Source organism: Acomys minous (genome assembly GCF_964271855.1).
Source record: "Acomys minous genome assembly, chromosome: 2".
Taxonomy (NCBI): Eukaryota; Metazoa; Chordata; class Mammalia; order Rodentia; family Muridae; genus Acomys; species Acomys minous.
In genome coordinates, this window is record NC_140484.1 from 54636662 (window position 1) to 54650765 (window position 14104).

At 53.4% G+C, this 14104-nt stretch overlaps 1 protein-coding gene across 8 annotated transcripts in view; it reads left to right on the forward strand.

Moving 5' to 3' along the window:
* ANO1 (anoctamin 1) overlaps nucleotides 1-14104 on the forward strand; it is a 153523-nt gene that overhangs the window by 63102 nt on the left and 76317 nt on the right. For all 8 annotated transcript variants that reach the window (XM_084757079.1, XM_084757077.1, XM_084757081.1 and 5 more), the window contains exon 3: nucleotides 5323-5655. In XM_084757079.1, the coding sequence (XP_084613205.1) occupies nucleotides 5323-5655 (333 nt within the window). The remainder of the gene's footprint in view (nucleotides 1-5322; nucleotides 5656-14104) is intronic.

Sequence of the window (14104 nt, forward strand, 5' to 3'; positions counted from 1 at the left end):
AGGAGACAGCCCCATCACATTCAACCCCTGCAAAGCGCCCCTCCCGTTCTCCATGACCACAGCACATAGCGGTACCTAGATACAAGCCTCTGTTGTCCATCTGTACATGAAACACACACACACATACACATACACACATTCATCCCACAACCACCCATTAAAAGACCACTGAGAAGCCCCTTACCTTCCACCCAGCTGCCCCCTTTCTTAACCATAGACAGTGAGAACATTTGGAAGTGACACATGAAGTCCCACTCGCATCCTTCCTGCTGCAGTTTACATAGTGGCCTTTTTGTCCTCTTTTGTCCAGGGGAGGAATATTCAGAGTCACCTGGTACCTCTGCAGCTTCTGTGGGACTTACCATGTCATGTCTTCCTCTCTGGCCCCAGGCCCACCTCAGAACAGTCCTGCAGACCCTGGGGGTCCCAGGCTGGTAAAGAGAAGAGTGAGCAGGGAGCCCGCATTGCCTGTCTAGAAGTTGCTTCCCACTAACACTGCACAAAGATGGCTTTTCCCCACTTCAGAAAGCAATGCCACCTCTCTCTTTTGGTCCCCTCTGACATGAAGGTTCTATTTTCCTGCCCCACCTGTGTGTGTGTGTATGTGTGTGTGTGTGTCTGTGTCTGTGTCTGTGTGTGCACGCGCATGTGTGTGGGGTGTGTATGATATGTGTATGTGTATATGTGGTGTGTGTGCATACACATGCAAGAGTGCACGAGCATGTGAGTGCATATGTGTGTATGTATGTGTGTGTAGTATGTATGTATATGGTGTGTGGTGTGTTTGTGTGTGCTGCGTGTGTATATATGTGTATGTGTGTGTTGTGTATGTATATGTCTGTGTATGGTGTATGTGTGTGTGGTGTGTATATATGTATGTATGTATGTATATGTGTGTGGTGTTGTTTGGTGTGGTGTGTGGGTATGTGTGAGTGTATGTACGTGTGTATGGTATGTGTATGTATGTGTGGTGTATATGTGTGTGTGTGGTATGTATCTATATGTGTGTGTGTGTGTATGATGTGTGTATGTGCACATGCACACACATACTGTGGAGTCCAGAGGCTGGCATTGGCTGTCTTCCTCTCTCATCCTCCACTTTACTTTTTGAGAGTCTCTCTTTGAGCCTGGAGCTGGCCAGCTCCACTAGAGTGGCTGGCCAGGGAGCCCCTCTCTGCCTCCGCAGTACTGTGGTTGTGTGCATGCTGCACCCAGGCATTTACATGAGTGCTGGGGATCCCAGCCTGAGTCCTCATTCCTGTGCCAAGAGTTTTAGGGGGACACCCACCCCCTTCTTCTTTGTGTCCCTTCATGCACTGAGCTCCCAGTGAGAATGACCATCCTGGTTGCACACAGTCTGCTGGGGCCTGTGGTAGATGCCTTATGCTGAGGACACTGAATCCTCCCAGCGACACTGCCAGTGAAGTCCTGTGAGATGAGGAAAGCCTTAGTGACATGTGCCTCAGGGAGCTGGAGCCGTGTTCCAGAGGCCACCCATCAAACCACACGGCTGAGCAGCTGGACTCTGAGCACAGGCAAGATGAAGCCCATTTGGCCCCCTGTGCCTTCCCCTAGGACTGACAGACCCCTGTGGGGAGGCCTAATAGGGCCATGCAGACAGGTGGTAGCTGTTGTTCTGGCTCTGGGTGCAGGTATGTTACGGCCATCCTGGTCTAGCCTCAGGGCTCACGCTGAGGAGTGTTAGGACAGAGAGAAGAGGAGAGGGAAGACAGTGTGCATGGCAAGGGAAAAGGCAGGCGGGAGGGGAAGGACAGAGGTGCAAAAGGTCCCATTACCAGGACCCCTGCCCAGCCTGCTAGGATCCCAGGACTGTGTTTGGAAGTGATGTTGATACCTCCCAGACTCTGGGGTGCCAGCAAAAGCATCCTCAGCCTCCACTCGCAGTATACGCCTGTCTTGGCTCAGCATGGCCACAGTGCCCAGCCTGGCTCATCTTCCCCTTCAAGGCTCCTCTAGCAGCCAGTACCCTGTGACTTTGCACCTCTCTGCCCTTCCTGGGCTTCTGAGAAGGGCCTGCACTTAGCCCCCTGGGATGGAGCCAGGGTGACAGGCATGCCCCCCAGGCACCTGGCCCAGCATGTTCTGAGCCTGCTTCTACTCAGCCAGAACCCTAGTCAACCTGGCTAATCCTCCTAGCAGGAGGCGGCCCTACTGGCCTTCCAGTGTTCCCAGGCTTGGACCCGGCTTGGCCAGCTTCAGTGCCTGCAAGAAGCCACTGCTGTTTCCAGACCTCCTAGGCAAACTTCAGCTTACCAAACTGCCTGCCTGGTGGCTCAGGACCTTCATGGCAGGATGGAGGCACATTCCTGCTTGAGTCCCTCAGTCCTGAGTCAGAGCTGGGATCCTAGGGTAGTGAGTTGGGATTTGGTATCCAGGGCGTGGAGCTAGACACCTGCAGCCTACCCGCTCTCCCCTGTGTCACTCTCAACTTGTTCCAGGCTGAGTGGACCTAGCAGCAGTGCTCCCTCCATGTGTGGGACATTTGACAGCAGGGTGTTCCATTCTCAGAAAGAGTGTCACCATTTCTGTGAAGGGCAGGAGTGCCTTGGGTATATGGACAGGATCCAAGGTTAGGCCCAGCCCCATGCCTGCCCCTGACATGGGGCCTCTGTCCCTCTACACAGACATACTTACCTTGGTGGCTGAGGACAGATGTTCAGATTCCCATAATTTTAGCTCTTTTCCTGGGCCAGAGTGTCATGGCCCTGATCTGGGGCTGTGGCTCAGTGGCTAAGGAATACATGAAGCCCTAAGTACTAGGCCCTGCTCTGCATAAGCAGCGTCAGGAAGGCAGAGGCAGGGAAATCTGAAGTTTAAGGCCATCCTTGGCTACATAACAAGTTCCAGGCTAGCCTGGGGCTACGGGAGACCTTGCCTCAAAAGGAACAAACCAAAAGCAAAACAAAACAAAAACAAACAAACAAACAAAAAAACACAACCAAAAACAGCAACAAAACACAGCCACCCTTAGCCCTCCTGAGGCCACACAGATATGGGCGTGTCCCTGGCCTATAGGCATCCAGATGGTGTCACTCACAGAGAACAGGAAAGAAACCCTTTAGGAGCACTTTGGGTGGAACATCCACACTGTCCAGGGCCCCATGGAGGTCACCAGGATGGAGAAAATAGGCAGAACCTTTCTAGTCTCCCGCAGCTATGGGTGCTGGGGGCACCATAGGCCATGCTATCTCAGGGATGTGGTCCTGGGGTAAGGACGCTGAGATGAGAGGTCAGCTCAAGAGGCCTTCTACCCCTCCCTCCATTGCCCTGGACTAGACACAGCTTCACTCTGCCTCCCCACTCCCTTGTCCCCCTTCACAGCCTCTTGTCCCTCAGAGGAGGGTGTTGCCCTGCTGCACCTGAGGTAATACATGGTCCCTCAGAGTCATGAAGTAGCTGGGGCACCCTGAGGCTCTGAGTGGCCACACTGGGGAAGGTGGGTGGCTTCCTGGCTGCTGGTGTGTCAGGGTCAAAGTTAGAGCAAGGTCAGGACCCTGGGTACCTGGTGGAGACTGAGCCTCTGGCACGGGGAGGGCGGGATAGGGTAGGTTAGGGGGACGAGAGACACTATAGAGGGACAGAGGGGATATGGAGGAAGTGGAAGATCCTGTGACTGGGCCTGTCACAGCAGGTGACAGGCGAAAGGAGAACCCTGCAGGCTAATACTGGGGTGCTCTGCAGGGGAAACTGAGGCCAGAGCTGCAGCTGGTGTGGAGGAGAGGGTTGGATCCCCGTGCAGCTTAGGCATCCCGGCTGTGGTGCAGAAAGGGACATGTAGATAGCTGTAGTTGTTGGCCGTTGTATTGGGCCTCACATGCCACCTGGGAGGACCTAGCTGGTGATGTCTTCCTCACCACTCTGCTCAGGACCAAGAGCTGGCACGGGGGGTGGGGGGGGGGGAAGGGTGGCGTCTCTGTGTGGCTGCTAAACTCTGAGAAAGAAACTACCGGAAGCAGGTGTCCAGCTAGGTTGAAGCCAGCTCTGGGGACAGCTGGCAGTTCTAGGCTGCTCCTCAGCCTGCGTCCCGGAATGGGTCATACCTAGGTCTCAGTCCTCACTCCTCCATGCCGGAGCCCAACAGGGGCATTGGGTCTCTGGAGGATCCAGGCTGAGTAAACAACAGCCTCACACATGTGTGCTCTGATCACCCAGCTAGCTGGGTGGCCCTAAAGCCATCACCATGCTGCCTGGATGCTGGCTGCCAGAGGGTGACATTGTGCCCTGCCTCAGGCCTTCCCCTACCTATGCTCCTTCCTAGGGCTTTCACTTTGTGGCTTTTACAGCAGATTTTTGCCAGGGATCAGACTGGCCCTTCCCATCCTAACGTCAGGAGGCCCCTCTTGGTGACCAGGCATGGCTTGGCATCCTTAAGGGAGACAAAGGCCTCCTGGAGCATGGGCCCCAAGAAGGCCATTCCATCTTCTACATATTTCAGCTGACTGGCCTGGGTCTGGCTCACCGTGGCTATCTGTAGGGGTGGCTGTCCCATCTATGGCACAGGAATGGTTCCAGACCGCTCAGATACCGAAACCCATAGATGCTCAAGTCTCATATAATGGCACAGTGGGGCTGGGGGTGGCTTGTCACACAAGCACGAGTACCCAAGCTTGGATTCTCAGCACCTACATTTAAAAGCTGGACATGATGGCATACCTATAATCCCGGCACTGGGGAGGTCAGGGGATGCTGGGCTCACTGGCCAACCAGCCTAATGGGAGAGCTCCAGGTTCAGTGAGAGACCCTGTCTCGCAAAAACAAGGAAAATGGGCTGGAGAGATGGCTCAGTAGTTAGAGCCCTGTGGGTTCTGTTCCCAACATTCACGTGAAGGATCACAACCATCTGTAGCCCCAGTTTTAGGGGATCTAGTGCCCTCTTCTGGCCTCCATGGGCACTGCACACTCGCGGTACACACATACACCTGCAGGCAAACACTCATACACACAAAAATAAATCTTGAAAAAAAAAAAAAGAGATGACGCCAAGGAAGACTCTTGCCGTCAACGTACAGCATCTGCACACACGTGCAAGTTCAGGAATGTATGTGCACACACGAAAAGGGAAAATAATGTGCTGGGGGTTTTGCATAGACCCTGTGCACTAAGGTGGTGGCTTTAGTGAGGAGGAAGTGCAGTATCCGTGCACTTGTGAGGCTCTGCCTGCAGCAAGTGGGGCTATAAAGCCCAGTGTGTTTGTTGAGTGACTGAGTGGATGGATGAGTTCGGTACCCAGCTTGGAGCATGTTACCAGAAGACCCCTCAAGAGCCTCTCCACACTGATCCCGTCTCTTTGTTGCCTCACAGCTGCTAAACTCTCTGTCCGTGGACCCTGATGCTGAATGCAAGTACGGCCTGTACTTCAGGGACGGGAAGCGCAAGGTGGATTACATCTTGGTGTACCATCACAAGAGAGCCTCAGGTAGCAAGACTCTGGCCAGGAGGGGACTCCACAATGACATGGTCCTGGGGGCCCGCAGTGTCAGGCAGGACCAGCCCCTTCCTGGGAAGGGGAGCCCCGTGGATGTGGGTTCACCCGAAGCCCCCATGGATTACCACGAAGATGACAAGCGCTTCCGACGGGAGGAGTACGAGGGCAACCTGTTGGAGGCAGGCCTGGAGCTGGAGCGTGACGAGGATGTGAGTGTGGCTTCATGTTGGCTGGGGACACCAGGAGCACACGGGCTGGACAGGACTGTTTTCAGGAGGCAGTGGGGGCAGGTCACCTTTAGCTCTGCTCTTGCGGCCATTTCTAGTGGGCTAGAAATGGCTTCTAGACCCGCTCTGGGAAGTCCCAAGTCAGCCTCCTCCTCCTCCAGCAACCGAATCTGCCTGGGGCAGAGTTGGCCAGTGACTGTGACCTTGAGGTCAGAGCATTTCCTGCCTCTGATCAGCTAGTGCCCAGCATGGGAAGAGCTGCTGGGTCAGAGAAGCAGGCTGTGGAGCTGTTCTGGGGGTTTTCTCCGGGGTGTTCTCAGCTTTTACTGAGCCTCGGTTTCTCAACCCATAAAGAGGAGATTGGATTAGTCTGTAGGTTCTTGGGGTCCCCACTCTGAAACACACATCTCTATAGCACCATGTTCAGGAAGTCCAGAAGTTTCGCTAAGAGAAGTTTCTGGAAAGAACAAAGGATCCACTGTCTCTTATGCCTGCTGGCTGTGGTGACAGAAGAGAATGATTCAAATCATTGCAGCTTTCAACCATTCAGCCAATTGCTATGTGCTTCCTGGTTGCTATCTTACCCTCTCACTAGGCGTGGGTGTGTGGGGAAAGGCCCCTGCTCTGCAAGTGAGTGGGCAAGTGTAATCCCAGTACTCGGAAGACAGGCAGGAGGGTTGAGAGTTCAAGGCCAGCCTAGGCTATATAGCGAGAAACTATTGAAAAGAGAGAGTGCTCGTTGCTAGGGAGCTTGCATTGCAAGCACAAGGACATGAATTTGGTCCCCAGAAGCCATGTAAAAAGCCAGGCATGGTGGACACGCTTGTAATCCTAGACTTGAGGATGGACACTACCTGAGGAATGACAGCTGAATTTGTCCTGTGACCTACACACACACACACACACACACACACACACACACACACACACACGTGTGCACATGCACCTGCACACACCCACTGAGGATACTGTCCAGTGTGACCCAGTCTTGGGGTGCTGTCCATCTCTCTGCATGTTTCCTGTGGCAGTTCCTCAGGTGCATAGGGAGGCTGAGGGATCAGGCAGGGACTCAGGTGGGGGTTCCTCGACTCTAAGGCTGGCCGTACCGATCTCTCTGACTTCTGTCACTTTGAGCAGGGTTGTGTCTGGCTTTCTCCTTGTCCCCTCAGGCCACCCCAAGGCTTTAGCAAGAAGCTTGCTGTGCAGCTTGTTTTAGTCCTGGAGAAAGGAGAGGGTCTCTCAAAGGCCTCGGGCCTCCAGCCAGCTGCGGCCTCCAGTGTGTGTGTGCTAACCCCCACAGCTGTGTCTCTCATGTGTTCTTCTTTATCTGTGAGCTTCTTCCCCGGAACAACCTGAAACTCCCAGGTGTGGGCCCTTGGAAGTGGGGTGACTCAGAGTGACCTGTCAGACATCACACTCTGACCTAGCCTTTCTGAACTGAAGGCCTCAGTCTCCCCATCTGGAAGATGGAGATAGCAGCAGCCTTCCTGCAGTGCTGGGCACGGAACACGTCATCGGTGGCCGGGTTCCCTGTTACGTCCAAGCCGGGCATGAGGGTGCACACCTGAGCCTCAACACCCGAGAGAGGCTGAGATGGAAGAGAATGGTGAAGCTAAGGGTAGCCTGGGCTTAAAAAAAAAAAGTGGAGAGGAGAAAGAAAGAGAGAGAAACTGGGAGGGAGGGAAGGGGGAGGGAAGGAAGAGGTGTTAGTATACCATGGCTTCTCTTTGCAGTGAAAATCAAACAAGGGTTTTGGTGAGCCTTATCAAAACGGAACTAGTTTTGTCCCTAAATGACCCCAAATTTCACAGACAGTTTGGGTCTAGAGCAGAATAAGGCTTTGCAACAGTTGATTTGGCCCTTTTAAAAAACAAAATATGAGGCGCTGAGCAGATGTCTCAGATGGTTGGGAGCACTGGCTGCTCTTGCAGAGGACCCAGGTTCAGTCCCCAGCACCTACACGGCAGATCACAACCATCTATAACTCCAGTTCCAGAGGATCTGATGCCCTCTTCTGGCCTCCACAGGTACTGCACACACGAAGTGCACAAACATACATCCAGACAAAGCTACACATAAAATTTAGAAAAAAAAATAAAAGTGAAAAATAAAATCTGGGACCGGGGTGGAGCTCAGCTGTATCAGCTGTAGAGAACTTGCTTGGTGTGCCTGAGAGCTGAACCCAGTCCCTATGTAAAAAGAAAAGGGGAGGGTGGGTATGACCCTGATGGCACAAGTAGAGGAGATAGTCCAAGTTTTCTGGTGTGTGTGTGTGTGTATGTGTGTGTATGTGTGTGTGTGCGTGTGTACATGCATGTGTATGTGCATTGTGTATATGTGTGTGCATAGGTATGCATATGGGTGTATGCATAAGTGGGTGTATAGGTGTGTGCATTTGTGTGTGCATGGGTGGGTGTGCATGAGTGTGTGCATAGGTGGGTGTGCATAGGTGTGTATATGGATGTGTGCATGAGTGTGTGCGTGGGCTGTGTGTGCATGAGCGGGTGTGCATAGGTGTATGCGTGAGTGTGTGCATGTGTGTGTGTGAATGCATGGGTGGGTGTGCCTAAGTGTGTTCATGGGTGTGTATGTGTGGTGTGCATGGGTGTCGATCAGAGGACAGCCTCAGGTGTTGGTCCTGATCTTCTACCTCTTTGAGGTGGAGCCTTTTTTGTTGTTGTTGTTCCCCACTGTTCCACATAGCACAGGCTTTCTTGTGTCTCTGCTACTGTCTTGCTGTAAGAAAGCCTGGATTACAGACGCATGACACTGTGCCCACCTTTACATGGGTTCCAGGGATTTGAACTCAGGCCCTCATACAGCAAGGGCTGTATGCACTGAGCTGTCTCCCAGCTCCCAAACCACCCCCTCCCACCTATTTTTGAGAACAGGGTTTCCTCTCTGAACCTGGGCTTGCCATTTCAGCTAGGCTGGCAAGCCAGCAAAGCCCCAGACCCACAGGCCCACCTATGCCAGGGGTTACAGGTACACGCCATCACACCCGGTTTCTGTGAACTGAGCCTGAGTCCTTCCAGGTTCCAGTTTGAGCTTCCTAGGCAACGACAGTGAGTGGTCTCCCTCCTGAGCCTTGACATCATCCCCTGGTCTCACCAGCCTGCTAAAAGCAGCAAGACCACAGGGCTGGCAGGGCCACAGTTGGCGCCTGATGCTCACTGTCCCTTCCCCCACCCCACCCCAGGGCAGAGCAGAAGCTGGCCCTGGATGGGCCGTTTGGGCACATGGCAAGCAGAGGTGTGTGTGGGCTCTGCCTGCTGAGATTAGCAGGCACGGCCAGCCCAGCAAGGTCAGGCTTGTTTGGGGGTGAAGAACTAATGAGCCATTCCTGGGGTGTGCTCAGATTACAGGGAGCAGCAGCAGGCCTGGCAGATTTTGAAGTAAGGAAGCCTCTTAACAGGATCCCCCAATTGCACTACTCTTAGTCAATTTGAAGCAAACTTTTCAAGTTTAAGTGTCTCCTATGAGTAGAACATTCCCAGATCCTAGTGGGTACCACCATGCTCTGTGCCCCCTCACACGCTATACCTATTACTTTTACCATCGAAGCTGGTCTCCCAACCTGAGCTCAATGGCATCTGACCTTTAGCCGCATCTCCGGCCTCGCCTGGGCTGGCGGTAACTCTCAAGTCCTGGAAACTAAAGCTGTCTGTCCATATGATGTTGCTACTGAACGTGCCTGGGACCCTGCATCTCCACCAGCTGAGGGAACCCTGTTTCCAAGGCTGGATGGGAAGATGAATAATGACCTTGAAGGAGATGAGGTGTCCTGTGCGGTGACACCAGCCTCTTGAGCTGTCACTGGCCATGAGGCAACATTGCAGAGCTCTTCAGGCCCAGCTTCCTACAGGCAGCTGATGAGCGGGTGTATGCTACGCTGCTTATGGTGTTACCAAAGATGGGGTCGTATAGTCTGTGTGCCCCCCCAAAAGTGACCAATGTGGCCACATTAGATGACTCTCTCTCTCTCTCTCTTTCTCTCTGAGTGTGTGTGTTGGGGGCGGGGGACGTGTCTCACTCTAGCCCTGGCTGTTCTAGAATTGGCTATGTAGAGCAAGATGGCTTCCAACTCCCAGAGAGCCTCCTGCCTCTGCCTCCTCATGCTGGGATAAAGGGCATAAAGCTGGGATCCTGCTGTTTCAGCTTGGCTTCTTGAGTATGGCTGGTGGAATCTGACCAGGACACAGTGGCCTTGGAGCCTCATGCAGACCAGAGCCCCCAAAATGCTTGCTTTCACACTGAGGCCAACTTACTATCCCAAGGTACTAGGAGTGGCATGTGGCCTGTGACACTGCTAGTGGACAGGGAGCAGCAGCTCTTAACCACCAGGTGACAAGTGAGCACAGATGAGTGGGTGACTTAAGACAGCACAAGATTCCATCTCTTGCATTCTGGAAACCACAGGTCGGAGGTCAAGACATGGGCAGAGCTGTACTCCAGCCTCTTCTGTTGTAGCTCATATGTCCCGTCCTTGTCTTCCTGTCTGTTTGGGGGCCACCCTATCTCATTTTGGCTTTATCTCAGCCTGCTTACATCTGCAAAGACCCTCTTTCCAAATAAGGGCACACCCCAGGTGGCATTGGAGCAGCTGCTGAGGGGACAGAGCCCTTAGAATCACCTCATGAATGAAGCGTCACCCTGACGTGGGGAAAGGCGGGGTGGTGAGTGGACCAGCAGAGGCTTCGGTGCCTGTGGTAGAGAAGCAGAGCTCACACTCTGCCTTGGCCTCCCCTGCCTCCCCATGGGGCCAAAATGTACCTCGTGCATCTACAGGTTTATGCAAACACAGGCTCCAACTCAGTAGTCCTGGGGTCCTAGACTGCTTGAGCGGTAAATGGGGGTACTAGTCTCCCTGGATGCATCCCCAGAAAAATGGCTCCCAACATCCAGGAATGCACTGTGGCTACTGCTCTCTTCTCCAAAGGTGGCCCCAGGATGACTGCAGAACCCATAGAATGACAGCCCACCCGCCACCCAGAGAAATCCAAGATGCTTCACAGAGAGAGCCTGGGTGGGAGGGAGGGCACAATGCTTTGCCCCACAGGCGTCTCTCGTCCCCTGCTGCCTTTGAGGAGTCAGGGACCCCTGGGTGAACTGTGTGGTGGAGAACAGCCAGAGCCTTGTCTTGAGGTGGAGGTTTTAAGGACCCTTCCCGTTCCTCTCTGTGTCGATATCTTGCTTTCTCTCACCTCTTCTCTCTCTCTCTGCTTTTCTTTTTGTCTTTCCTCTCTCTCTTTCTTCCTAGCTTTCTCTTAGTCTACTCCTTCTCTCCCTCTTCCTCCTCCCCCACTTCCCTCTCCTTAGTCCTCCTCCTCTGTCTGTCTGTCTGTCTGTCTGTCTGTCTGTCTGTCTCTCTCTCTCTCTCTCTCTCTCTCTCTCTCTCTCTCTCTCTCTCTCTCTCTCACACACACACACACACACACACACACACACACACACACACACACACACCACCTCTCTCTCTCCCTGTGGGATCAGCTTCCAGAGTTCCCATTAAAGAGACAAGAGAAATTTGTGACCGATGTGTTTTCCTCCAAGAAAATCCATTAGCATTTTTGAAGCGGAGCCTTAAAGCCTGCTGGGCGTTATTTATGTCTTTGGGGTCATTGCTAAGAACACCACAGGCTTAAGCCCTGGCTGTGTCTACCGGGGGTGGCTGGGGCCCTCGCTGCCCTGACGCTGTACTTGACCCTGGCTTTGGCAGATTCCCCTAAGTCTATGGACACAGAACCCCACCAGGGCTTGTTTGATCTCATGCCACTGCATTCAAGCCAAGCTGGGGGACACAGAGCCTCGGGGAGTGGGGGGCAGGGGTGGACACAGCCTCTGAACTGTGGGATGGAGTTAGAACCAGCCACTTCTTGGATCAAGCCATTTCTAGGCCTCAGTTTGCCCATCTGTTAAGTGGGAGTGATAGTGAAATTGCTCATGAGTGTGAGTGGGGTTAGGAGAGGAATTCTGGGTCTGGCACACAGAAAGACATGCTCTTCATGGTTCCCAAGGTCTGGGCAGCAACAGCAGCCTGACCCTGTCATCATCTGGCAGACTCAGAACTGTCCACGAAGAGATGGGTTGAGAAGGGTCTCTTTGCCTGTGGACATCTTCTCCTGCCCTCTGACAGGTGACTGGGGAATTTGGAGAGCAGGGTGGCCATGGTCCCATGGTGTGGCAGGGGCAGGAACATCCCTTTTCTGCCATCTCTGGTGGTTACAGATGGATCTGGAGCTCGACACTATCGGGGAACGGTGCAGGTTTGCAGCCCTGGGCTCCTTCATGAAATGAGACTGTTGGCCCTGAACTTAAGGAGTCTTGTGTCTCCTCCTGTCCCTTCCAAACCAAGAAACGAGAAACCAGTTCATGGGATTCATAGGCCTGGAAGCAAGCTGCCCCCACCCCACCCCTGTGGGCTTCCTGGCAAAGTGTGAGAGAACAGGTCGGTCCAACTCATTTCTGCTCCTAACCCTGAGCCCCACGGTGTAGCGCTGTCTAGAAAGCCAACCAAGACCCCTGGCTTTGAGTTGTTCACCCTAATATGTGCCTCACTTCCCCACGGTCTCCCCCAAAGGAGAACTGGCCTCTTGTACGCTGCGATGCTGAGGTCCAGGCTGGATAGAGTCCTAACTCCCAATTCTATTTCCACATGTCCCTCTCTTTGGTCCCTGAAGGCCTGTGCCCCCTGGGGCTGCTCTGAGTCTCAAAGCAACATGGACTGTTGTCCCTCTAGCCTGCTCTGTTCTGTATAAACATGTTTCTTTAGCTATAAGTGTGTGTGTGTGTGCGTGTGTGCGTGTGTGTGTGTGTGTGTATTCATGTGTATGCATGTGTATGCATAGCTTCATGTATGTTTACATGGATGCATATGAAGGCCAGAAGACAACTTTAACTGTCATTCCTCATGTGCTGTCCCTCTTGCTCTTTGATGCAGGGTCTCCCATTGGCTGGTTGGTTAGGTTAGCCCAGCTGGTCAACCCGCAGGGGTCCTACTGCCCCTGCCTCCCCATTGGTGGGATTATTAACGGTCAAGCTACCATGCTTCACGATATGGGTTCCAAGGATCAAACCCAGGTCCCCCAACCTGCTTGTCTGCACTTTCCTGAGTCTCCTCGGCCCTTCCCACCCCACCCTGGCCTGGGCAGGTGGCTTCAGGTGAACCCTGTCCCACTGTGGCTGCCATCTGAGGCCCTGTCTGTGGCCAGACCTGTGAAGGTCTGCCAGGAGCTCTGCCAGCAGCGGTTAGTTGGAAAGCTTGAGGTAGGCCACAGCCCATCAGCACCCCATGGGAGTAAGCAAATGTCTCCACGCCATCTGGGATCCCCCGGCCCTCACCCGTCCTCTAATCCTGTGTTCTTTGGGAGCTCCATTTGCCAACACTGTGTCAAGATTGTAGTTCTCAGTACGAGTCTTTTTACTTTCTAGAAGGTTCTGTTTGGTTCTTTCCCAAGTTGGCTATGTCACTTTTTAATAGTTTCCTGTCCTTCGTAGGCCTTTTTATGTCTTTAATTGAGGTGAGCGGGGCTGACCTGCCTGTCATCCATCTAATGGGAGCTCACACTCTCTGGCCAAGAGCGCTGGCTTCTGTCTCTGTCACTTGTCGGTCCTCCCTGGCCATGTCCATGAGTTGTTTAAACCCAATGGGCTCAGCTGTCTTTGGGCCCCTCAAGGACCTCTTGAAACCCTGTAGCATTCCCAGAGTTTGGGCTGGCAGCCTCCAAGGCCACAGTCACAGGCGAAGCCATCACATCTTCACGGGTCTTTTTATTCTTTCTTCTGTTTTGTTTTGTTTTGTTTTTTCGAGACAGGGTTTCTCTGTGTAGCCATGGCTGTCCTGGACTCACTTTGTAGACCAGGCTGGCCTCAAACTCACAGGGATCCACCTGCCTCTACCTCCCGAGTGCTGGGATTACAGGCATGCGCCACCACTGCCTGGCGGTGGACATCAAATTTCCTTCTCCATGTTCCTCAGGGTAACTCAGAGTAGCAGGCATGCTCATGGGAGGTGGGGGGTTGTTCAGTGGTGTCTGTCTATTCCCGGGGTGTAAATACTTCTGCACTCTCAAGCTCTCCAGCATCTACCAACCTACTACTGAGTGGTCAGAGGAAGACAACCGTTCCTTTGTGGGGCTCATGAAAGGGTCATGGGAGGGTCTCTAGCCTGTTTCTTCCCACCATGGCTTGGCGGGGGGGGGGGGGCATTGTAGTCAGTTCCAGCCAGGCCTGGTCACAGCCACAAGATAAACGTTGCCACTCTCTGAAGACACTGTCCTAGTGGCCTCTCTGTGTCTGCATTTGCTGTTGTGTCATGACTTGCAGCTCTCTGGCCTGGTCCCAGCTGTGCAGGATATTGAAGGCAGTGCACTGATTTTTTTTTTCCCTCTCATTCTAGCCAGCATTTTTTTTTCCACCCCATGGGGGCTTG